Genomic DNA, 11786 nt, shown 5'->3' on the forward strand with positions numbered 1-11786 from the left:
GCAAATCGGAATAACTTAACATTGATCTAACCATTCCCATAAGGGTCCTATTTCTTCTTTCTGCTACACCATTTTGTTGTGGTGTTCCTGGGGCAGATAACTGAGATGTAATTCTATTATCTCATAAGTATTTTATGAACTCCGCAGAAAGGTATTCACCACCACGATCAGATCGCAATGTTTTGATATATTTATCATGTCGTTTCTCTGTTTCCGTCTTAAATTCTTTGAATTTCTCAAAGCATTCATACTTACGACGCAACAGATAAATATATCCATATTTTGAGTAATCATCTGTGAAAGTCACAAAATACTCAAAACCACCTCTTGCTTGTATATTCATAGGACCACACAAATCAGAGTGAATTAATTCTAGCTTATCACTGGCCCTAGTTCCTTTTGAGGGAAAATGTCTTTTGGTCATTTTACCTTCTAAACAGGATTCGCATGTTGGTAGTGACTCCACTTTCAATGAACTCAAAGGTCCATCAGAGACCAATCTCGAAATCCTATTTAGATTTATATGGCCTAGACGTAAGTGCCATAAATAAGTTTGACTCAATTCAAAAATACGTTTTCTTTTATGTCGTAGATTAATGTTATTTAGTTCTTGTGGTTGTTGTTGCACATGAGGAGATATATCAAGAACAAAAAGGTCATGTACTCTAGCAGCTTTGTAGATAAAACGTTTATTAAACTTAATAACAGCAGAGTTATTAGCAAAATAAACATTATAACCAGCATCCTCGAAACCGAAATCAAATTCCTTCTAATGGAAGGTACATAGAGAACATCTTTTAAAACTAAAACTCTATCACTACTAAACGAAACACTAATATCTCCTAAAGCTAAAGCTGGTGCTGGCTCGCCATTGGCTTGAAAAACGCAAACTTCATTCTCACTTAGCCGCCGCGTTTCCTGAAACCCCTGCAAAGAATTGCAGATATGATTAGTGGCTCCCGAATCTACACACCAAAACATGGTAGAAACAGCCGCTAAACAAGTTTTAACGACATTTAAATTTTAATTACCTTGGTTATTCAACTTTGCTAGATAGGCAGGGCATTGCTTCTTGTGATGCCCGGGTTGCTTGCAATGATAGCACTTGCCTTTGGGCTTGTTCACATCAGCCGCACCACCAGGTGCCAGAACCTTTTGAGCCTTCTTCTTTTTCTTTTTGCCTTTCGACTTAGAAATTGAAGGTTTCTCAACATTGAGTGCCACAACTGGAGCTTGTTGTTTAATAATAGATTCTGCCGCTTGCAGCTCATTCAACAATTTCTCTAGTGATAAATCCATTTTGTTCATATTATAGTTCAAGCGAAACTGTTGAAAACTGTCAGGCAGAGTCTGCAGGACCATCTCAACTTGAGACTCCTTATCAATCACAGCTCCAAGGACCTCCAGTTCACTCAGAAGACTCATCATCTTCAGAACATGGTCCCTGATCGATGATCCTTCAGCCATCTTTGTGTTCAAAAGGGCTTTCATGGCTGTCTGCTTAGCTGCGCGATTTTGCTCACCGAACATCTCTTTGAGACTATCGAGCATATCGTAAGAAGACCCCATGGACTGATGCTGATGTTGCAAAACATTTGCCATAGAGGCAAGAATGTAACATTGCGCCATCTCATCAGCCTTAACCCATTTGTCATAGGCCTTAACCTGATCATCCGTAGCATTTTCAGGTTTTTCTGGGCACTCCTCAGTGATTACAAATTTGTAACCTTCAGCAGTTAGGACAATATCAAGGTTCCTTTTCCAGTCAACATAATTTGGTCCTTCTAACTTGTTTTGGTTCAAAATTGAGGTAAGTGGGTTGAATGAAGACATGGTTAATCTGGGAGATGTTCACATTAAATAGATCATTAGTTATGTATTAAGAATAATTAAATTCAAAATTACACATTACACATATAACCATGCTCGGTGAACAGTTAGATTCGTTAGGGAAACTTAACTATNTTTATTTGTAAAGAGAATTTATATAAAAACATAATTCACAATTTAAATATGATTCTCTAGCATCATTTATTTTTAAGTTTCAACAAGTTAATAAAGTGACACATATTTCACCATACTATACCATGATAACTAATAATTTGTAATAGTTACTAGCTAATACTGAGTTATTAAATTAATAAGTATTGTATCTCGTAAAACGTGTAAAAAAAAATATTTTAGGGAAAAAAATTATGGACTATTATATAATAAAGACATAACAAAAGTTAATAAATAAATACTTTTAAATGAAAGATTTATTTAAAATTTACTATTATAGCAGTCTTAGTGAATAATGTGCAATAATTTTTATTTTAATTATGACATAAAATACTCTCAACTTAATGATTTATGATTAAGAAAAAAGTAATTTTGAATAGTAAACGATTTATTAAGAAATTTGAGAATTTACAAGATTAGTTACACACAATTACATAAAGTTCTATTAGGCGAGCCCAGTACTCCGGGCGTTGGGTGTGTCTGGAGCGTAAGCCCCGACGACTGGGGTGTAAGTCTCACGGAACTAAACCCCTCACATAAGCGGATAAGCCCCGGGGCATTTTACGAGTGTTTCGCCCCAGAGCGGAGCCCCAGACGAGTTTCAATTTTGCCTTTAAAAACAGAGTTCTATAATAGTCTTTCCTAATCATTAAGGACTCATTCTTTTCGGTGATGTGATCTGATCCATTACCTTTTGCCATGGCATGCGCCTCCTACTAACATTTTACTTTTCTTCTTTTTTACCCTCTTTTCATCATATCACACTTTATTGCTATCTTATTTTATTCAAGATTAGTATGATTTCATCATTATAGAGAGGGCCCAACATTGGCATGCATCACGTAGAAATCTTTTCTTGAAAATAGGAGTATATCTCCGGCAACAACAAGAGTACATAGTATATACGCCCTATGAATATGACTTTAATAAATAAATAAATAATTTTATGCACTGATAATATAAAAACTACTTGTAAAGTGAGCATTAAATGATAACGTGATTAAATTTGTAGCTAACGGATTAAACTATACTCAGGGGCGGACCACATTGGTTCAAGCGGGTTCAGCTAAACTCGCTTCATAAATAATTTTTACTATTTTTATGTGAAAATTATTTCTGAAAGAAACAAAAATGTATAAAATTATAGCGGTTGAACCCCTTAAACACAGATGTGCCTTGGTCGAATGGTTCAAGCGGATTCAATTTCTGTAATTGGTCATGCGTTTTAGTTTCTCTCTCATTTTCAAAATGACTCATTCGGGCCTGCACTTAATTCTTAAGGTAATTGCAACAAGTAGGAATAACAGCAAGATAAAATAAGATCGAATCCAAGAATGCAGTTAAACTCTAGGTAATAATAGTCATCTATGAATAAAAGATATCATACTAATATTACTGCTAGCGAACTGAGTAAGACAAAGAGAAACGTTCGACTACCTACAAACCTTCTACCCTAATCTTTGACCTCCACACCCTGCTGTCTAGGGCCATGTCCTCCGTCAACTCTAGCTGCGCCATGTCCTGCCTAATAACCTCTCTCCAAGACTTCTTAGGCCTACCTTTGCCCCTCCTGCTACCCATCGAGGCTAACCGCATGCACCTTCTAACTGGGGGCTTCTATACTTCTCCTCTTTACATGCCCGAACCATCTCAACCTCGCCTCCCACATTTTATCCTCCACAGAGGCCACTCTTACCTTTTTTCGAATAACTTCATTCATAATCTTATCCGACCGGGTATTCCCACACATCCATCTCAAGATCCTCATCTCAGCTATTTTTAGCTTCTGGGTATGTTGTGAGTTCTTGACCGGTCAACACTCTGCTCCATACAACGTAGTCGGTCTAACTACAACATTAGAACTTACTTTTAAGTCTCAGCGGCACATTCTTATCACATAAGACACCAGAAGCGAGCCTCCACTTCATCCATCCTGCTTCGATACGATGCATGATATCTTCATCAATCTTCCCGTTACCTTGTATTATAGATCCAAGATACTTGAAAGTACCTCTCTTGGGGATGACTTGCGTATCAAGCCTCACCTCCATATCCCCTTTCCTGGGTACCGTTGCTGAACTTGCATCCAAATATTCCGTCTTGGTCCTGCACAACTTGAAACCCTTAGACTCTACTTTAGATCATGCGCAGCGGAAGCAATCATTCAATCAGGCATCAATTACATGTAAACTAGACAACGCAATAATAACGAGATTAGGAACACTAACCTCTTGAAATAATCGCACAAATCTCCCAAACAGCAAGGATCCAGGGCTGCAGTCTTCTGCTATATGCCTAGTAAAACTTTGGACACTTTTGCTTTTGGGTGGGCAAGAACAATACAACTCTAGGGTCAACGATTAGGTGAAACCTGTCTCCCTTTTATAGACTCGAAATTAAGCCCTAAAAGGGAGCCCAAAATCGTGTAGGATTCTACAAGTAGAATCCTACTCTAACTCAAAAAGGGTAACTTTTCTCCCAAGCTACTTTTACCCAAGTCTGTCCAGGTTTTACTAGGTATAGCAGGGACCACAGAAATAATAAGAGGCTACTAATTATAGTATTAATTCTAAATTAGCATGAATTAATTCTTACTATAATTAATTGTAATTTATTCCACTAAAAAACTGCAATTGAACTCCTCAATATGAATTTCGAAAATTCATCAACACTTATTTTAACTCCCCATGTTAAGATTTCAAATACCAGTTAATTAAATTAAATCACTAAAAATTTAATTCAATTAACTAATTAAATCCTTTATAATTCCGTTTAAACCATCTCATGTGACGGATACAAAATCCACCGGCCGGGTTTTCACATGAAAACTTATAAGCTTATATAAAGGGGTATCTTCAAACCCAAAACCAAGTCATGGATTCTATCAACTAATTATTATTCACAAATGTTATTTGTTATTGTCCAATTTATTAGGCATATACTAACTCTAAATAGAGTCGTACCTTTTGATAAATCAAAACAATAAACAAATTACATCGATCATAACAATTATATCAAGATTAGAAGTATAAGCTCATTTAATGAATTAGAGAAAATGTTTTATATGTATTCAGTACAAAAACACCTTTTCTCTACTTGGTCTGTTCAATATACACTGAGTATACTAGCACAAGAAGTTGGAGTAAACCTACTCCCATAATCAAGACAAATTATACAATAATCTTGTGCTACAATCATCAAGATATTTTGTCCGATAATATCTTCGATTGTGAATATAGTTTATTAATTATGAGAACCAACAATTTAATCTTTTGTGCATGAGCTAAGACTCCATACATTAAATTGTCTACTACATAATTAAAAGGACACACATGTTACAAATGATCTATTTAAAACAGTGCTTTATTGAATTGAATAAATTAAATAAACAATTGTTTCATAATGAACAAAATTATACTATGTCTAAACCGCATGGTTAATAGTATATCCCAACAATCACATGTTTGATTAGATTCTAAAGCCTCAGAGATGAGACTTGAGAAAATTTTCTGTGTTTTTCATTTAATTGAATGAATCAATCTGTACAGGGACTGTGTATAAATACAAATTATATCTAGTAAAGAAAAAGAAAAATAAGAATATTTATCCTGTGTGTATTAATTATATTTGCTACAAAATAACAAACCTAACTAACTATTATTCCTCTCACGTGTAGAGAGTTTTTCACCGTGTAGGAAGCTTCCAGAGTTCATCATTATTTAGTCTTCCTTGGATTCTATTCGGATGGTCCTGCTTTAATCCATCAAAACATTTATCAAGCCTTGTGACGTGAACACGTGGCTCCTTATCTATCAAGCCTTTTAATTGTCTTTGTCTGATAATATTTGTCAAACACATCGAAGACTTCGAACTCTTTGACGCATCTCTTTCTTCTTCATTTACTCTTTTCTCTCTTAGAATTCAGGAGCTGAAATGGTGAGAGTGAGGTCGAATTCCATCGACTTTAAAGCATCAATCACAATGTTGTTCTCTGCGTCATTTAAGAAAGTTTCTTTTTTCACCGTCATTTATGCATGCTTATTTAAAAATGTAAAAGAGTGATCCTTTTTATTTATTTTTCCCAAAATAGCACTTGAACTACCTTTGTCTCTTCTTTTTTTTTTTGATATAGTATCAAGAAGTGAGGCATCCCCCCCCCCCCTCCCCCAGTTATTTAGGTGTCTTGTGGCCCTAGTGATAGAATGTTAGCTCATCTTTCGTGTTTTATTCTAGAACGACCGGAATAAATTCCTTGGATGATCACTTAAGTTATATTTATTTCTTTTAGGATAACGTCGTCACTTAAGCTTTGGCTTCACATGTTAATCAAAATGCAGTTTATTCAAGAAAGCACGCCATATATTTTATGCATTAGGCATAAAGTGACCTTGTGAAACTTTTATCAATGTTTTGCTATGTATACAAAATTGCAGGTGAAGCAATCTTTTGGTAATATAGCATGATTCAGTGATTAAGCTTATTTGGTATAAAATATGAACATCATTTTAGAGTTTAAAGTTAAATAATTTTTTTAAATCGTTTTTACATAAGCAAATTCGAAAAAATAACAATAACAACAACAACATATCCAGTATTATCCCACACTGTGGGGTTTGGGGAGAGTAGTGTGTATGCAGACCTTACCCCTACCTTGTGAGGATAGAGATGTTGTTACCAATAGACCCTCGGCTCAAGATAGTATAAGTACCACATTAATAAAAATATAGGCAAGAAGAGACAGTATCAAAAAGCCATATAAAAGCAGAATAACACAACAAGACAGTAAAGTGATCAGCAATGAAAGAAAGCAACGGTTAGTCATAAAAACCTATTACCAACAAAAAACGAGACTGCGTGCCAATACTAAAGTTATGAACACTCTACACTATCTACTCTACTACTCTAATTCTCGACCTCCATACCTTCCTATCAAGGGTCATGTCCTCGGTCAGCTCAAGTTGCGCCATGCCTTGCCTAATCACTTCTCCCCACCTCTTCTTTGGCCTACCTCTACCTCCCGTAGGCCCTCCAATGTCAACCTCTCACACCTCCTCACCGGGGCATCTCTGCTCCTCCTCACATGACCAAACCACCTAAGTCGCGCTTCCCGCATCTTGTCCTCAATAGAGGCCACCCCCACCTTATCGCGAATAACCTCATTTCTGATCTTATCTAACCCGGTGTGCCCTCACATCCACCTCAGCATCCTCATCTATGCTATCTTCATCTTTTGGACATGAGCAATCTTGACTGGCCAACACTCAGCCCCATACAACATCGTTGGTCTGACCACCACTTTGTAGAAATTACCCTTAAGTTTCGGTGGCACTTTCTTATCACACAAAATACCGAAAGCGAGTCTCCATTTCATCCATCCCGCCCCAATACGGTGTGCGACATCTTCATCAATCTCCCCATTCCCCTAAATAATAGACCTGAGGTACTTAAAACTCCCTCTCCTAGGGATGACCTGCGAGTCCAGTCTCACCTCCCCTTCCCCTCCTAAAGTCTCGCCGCTGAACTTACACTCCAAGTATTCCGTCTTGGTCCTGCTCAAGTTGAAAACCTTAGATTCTAGGGTATGCCTCCATACCTCTAATTGCGCGTTCACACCGTCTCGTGTCTCGTCAATCAATACAATATCATCTACAAATAGCATTCACCACAGCACCTCCCCTTGGATGTGGCGCGTCAGTACATCCATCACCAGAGCAAACAAATATGGGCTTAGTGCTGACCCCTGATGCAACCCCATCATAACCGGAAAATGGTCTGACTCCCCCTACCGTCCTCACTCGAGTCTTTACTCCATCATACATGTCCTTAATCAATCTAATATAGGCAACAAGAACACCTCTAGCCTCCAAACATCTCCACAAAACCTCCCTCGGAACTTTATCGTACGCCTTTTCTATGTCGATGAACACCATATGCAAGTCCTTCTTTCTCTCCCTATGCTGCTCCATCAATCTCCTAACAAGATGGATGGCTTCTGTAGTCGAACGCTCCGGTATAAACCCAAATTGGTTCTCGGAGATAGTCACGCTCCTTCTCGCCCTTAGCTCTACCACTCTCTCCCAGACTTTCATAGTATGGCTAAGCAGCTTGATACCCCGATAATTATTGCAATTTTTGATATCACCCTTGTTCTTGTATACAGGAACCATCGTGCTCCACCTCCACTCTTCGGGCATCTTATTTGTCCTAAAAATTACATTAAATAACCTAGTGAGCCACTCCAAACCCGCTTTGCCCACATTCTTCCAAAACTCCACCGAGATTTCATCCGGTCCTGTCATTTTGCCCCTGCTCTTCTTACGCATAGCACCCTCAACTTTATCAACTCTAATCTGCCTACAATACCCAAAGTCACAATGACTCCCGGAGAATTCCAAATCACCTAGTACAATGCTCTTGTCCCCCTCCTCGTTCAAGAGACTATGGAAGTAGGTCATCCATCTCCGATGGATAAGCCCCTCATCCAACAAAACTCTACCTTCTTCGTCCTTGATGCACTTCACTTGGTCCAAGTCACGCGCCTTCCTTTCTCGCGCCTTGGCTAACCTGAACAACCTCTTATCCGCACCACAGCCCTTGAGTTCCTTATACAACCGACTAAAAGTTGCAGTCTTTGCCGCCGTAACTACTAGTTTAGCCTCTTTCTTAGCCAACTTATAATGCTCCCTATTCGCCCTTTTCTCCTCCTCGTCTACACTTTCCACTAGCTTCAGATATGATGCTTTCTTGATATCCACTTTTCTTTGCACCTCTCCATTCCACCACCACTCTCTCTTGTGACCACCATAATTACCCTTTGAGACTCCTAATACCTTTCTTGCGGCTTCCCTAATGCACTGCGCAGTCATGGTCCACATAGCGCTTGCGTCCCCACTACTCCTCCAAGCCCCCACAGTCACCAGCTGACCCCTAACTCCTGCGCTTTAGCTTCCGTCAAGGCTCCCCACTTTATCCTATGTTGGCTATACATCGCCCTCTTCCTCCTTTTCCTCGTGATCTCAAGGTCCATGACTAGGAGCCTATGAAGGGTCGAGAGGTTCTCACTTGGGATGACCTTGCAATCCATGTAAAGACCTCTATCGGACTTCCTACAAAGTACATAATCAATCTGAGTCTCGGTCACCGAACTCCGGAAGGTGACCAAGTGCTCCCTCTTCTTCGGGAAACTTGAGTTTGCTATCACAATATCAAAAGCTCTAGCAAAGTCCAGTAGAGACGTTCCTCCTTCGTTTCTATCTCCAAAACCAAAGCCACCATGCACATCATCATATCTCCCAGGAGTCGCTCCAATGTGGCCGTTGAAATTTCCTCCTATGAAAAGCTTCTCGGTGTGCGGGATACCACACACCATCTCATCTAAGTCCTCCTAGAAACGCCTCTTGACTTCCTGATACAATCCTGTTTGGGGTGCATACGCACTGATTATGTTCGAATTAAAACCACTAACAACTAGCTTAATAGTCATCAGTCTGTCATTCGCCCTCCTAACTTCCACTACTAGTTCACGGAGGTCGTTATCAACCAAGATACCTACCCCGTTCGTGCCCCCAACCTCCCAGAATACTAAAGTTTGAAACTGCCCACATCTCGCGCCTTATCTCCTGCCCACCTAGTCTCCTATACAAAAGCTATATTAACCTTCCTTTTCTCGAGAATATTCGCTAGTTCTACAAATTTTTCAGTCAAAGTTCCTACGTTCCAAGACCCATGGGATCGCTGCCTACTCCGCACCAATAAAAGGTAGCAAGAGAGGGTCGCAATAGCTTTTACCCGATATGAGGGTCGGGATCGATTTCCTCAGGGAGCTAGAAATAGAGTCGAGTATCTATTTAGGTTGGAATTGCGTATTTGTTCCAAATATCACTTCTATTCATTTTTGCTTTTTTTTTTTCTATATATTCTACTATGATAAAACTACAAGTTATAATTGCAACTATATTAATCTAAGAGTAAATTGCTACAAGTTGTATCTAATGGTTTAAAATACACTAGGGTAGTGACTTTCACCTTGGTGGCTAATTGACAGATAATTGCTTCTAAGGCACGATTGGCATGATTGTGGAAATATGCTATAACCGTTGCACGATTTTACCCACTCTCACACCTCTCGGTAGAGAGAGTGATTTTGCCCAATTGACTTTCTCAAGACCAATTGGGTAGGCAAATTTGCTTAGGCAACTAGGGTTCAAGTCGGGTAATTACTCTCTCGAGATTTAACCCTTTAATTGGGACTATCAAATCTCTTGAGTCCATCCCAATTCTTTTTGGGTCAATTTTGGAAACTTAGGCTCTTTCTCAAGAAGAGCCCAAGTCAACTTAGCACAAATCAGTATTTGCAACCACTAATTCATAAATTAAACCATAAAATTAACCCAAATAACAAACACCCATAGCCAATCTAACCATATATCACAACACCCATCAATTACCCACACTAGGGTTAAGCCACAACCCTAGCTAATGGGTTTAGCTACTCATGCTTGAAGAAGAAAATAGAGAAATAGATGAAGAAAAAGACATTAACTAAACACTAAAAAAATACAGAGAATCTATCGTTAGAGTTAAGCTAAAATGCCCAAAATGGCTACAAAATAAGTTCTCACGAGCGCAGCAGCTATTCTAAAATAACTGATGCCCTAAAAATGGAAAAGGTTCTATTTATACTAAGCCGGAAAAACTGGACAAAATTGCCCCTGCGGGGTCAGTGCGGGCCACACAAAATGAACTACGGCCGCACTAGGCTCTTGACTCTTCAAATTCACTTCTCTGAACTCAGGCTCTCCGGACCACGCAGAATGGACCGCGGCCGCGGAGGCTTCAATGCGGTCCGTACAAACATGACCGCGGACCGCACTGGCTTGAACTTTGGCAAACAGCATCTCTCTGATCCTCTCTTCCCCGGACCGCGTAGAATGGTAGTGCGGCCGCGGAGCCTTCAGTGCGGACCGCACAAACTCCACTGCGGCCGCACTGCTTTAACCCTTGATTTGCCAGTTCTCTGAATCTCCCTATCGCGGACAGCACAGAATGGACTGCGGCCGCACTAGGTTTGATGCCTTGATAACTACTCTCTGAATCTCCCTAGTACGGACCGCACAAAGTGTAGTGCTGGCCTATTTGTCCTGAGTTTGCCTTGTCTTTGGTACTTATGCAGATTTCACTCCTTTTGAGCCGATCTTTGACATCTCGTCACTTTGTTGGTCAAACCTGCAATCAAGCACAACTTATGAGCCTTTTGGGACTATTTTGTATGAATTTATGATCAAAGCGTAAGCAAGAAGGAGCATGAAACACGTCAAAATCCCTAGTTATCAACTCCCAACTTAAGCTTTTGCTTGTCCTCAAGCAAACAAAATAAGACCCACCCCTTAAGGAAAAATCCAAGAATTTTCAGCTATCCTAAAGTAACCTCAACAAGCATCAATTTGGACTAACAATTGCCCTCAATACGAATGCATCAAATGTACAACATTTAACCTTTGAAAAACCATGGATCAAGTGTGACACAAGAGCATCAAGAGTTGACTCAACACATCAAAGAACTCTTTCAATTACTTTAGTCATTGTGGAATCCAAACTCACACATCCTCAACTTTCCCTAAGCAAAACCTCACCTTTTAGAGCATTTGACACACAAATCGAGGTTAATGGGAATTCACTCATCTCTCTCAAGGAAAGGTCACAAGTCCGGCTCTAAGTACCATATGCTTGCCCCTTATGTAAGTATCCACTAATGTAAGCTTCATTCAACTCAAGATCATATAGGG

General features: G+C 39.3%; 1 protein-coding gene across 1 annotated transcript; it reads right to left on the reverse strand.

Annotated features, from left to right (window-relative positions):
• Nucleotides 1-8914: 8914 nt before the first annotated feature.
• LOC109205127 (craniofacial development protein 2-like) lies at nucleotides 8915-9370 on the reverse strand. The gene has a single exon (XM_019367803.1). It carries the CDS (start codon nucleotides 9368-9370, stop codon nucleotides 8915-8917), a length of 456 nt encoding a protein of 151 aa, XP_019223348.1.
• Between the last annotated feature and the right edge of the window lie 2416 nt (nucleotides 9371-11786).

This window comes from Nicotiana attenuata, unplaced genomic scaffold (genome assembly GCF_001879085.1).
Source record: "Nicotiana attenuata strain UT unplaced genomic scaffold, NIATTr2, whole genome shotgun sequence".
In the NCBI taxonomy this organism is placed as follows: Eukaryota; Viridiplantae; Streptophyta; class Magnoliopsida; order Solanales; family Solanaceae; genus Nicotiana; species Nicotiana attenuata.

Bases quoted from the DNA above. Each gene is read 5' to 3' on its own strand.
- LOC109205127 (XM_019367803.1), bottom strand. From the start codon at position 9,370: ATGGTGTGTGGTATCCCGCACACCGAGAAGCTTTTCATAGGAGGAAAT.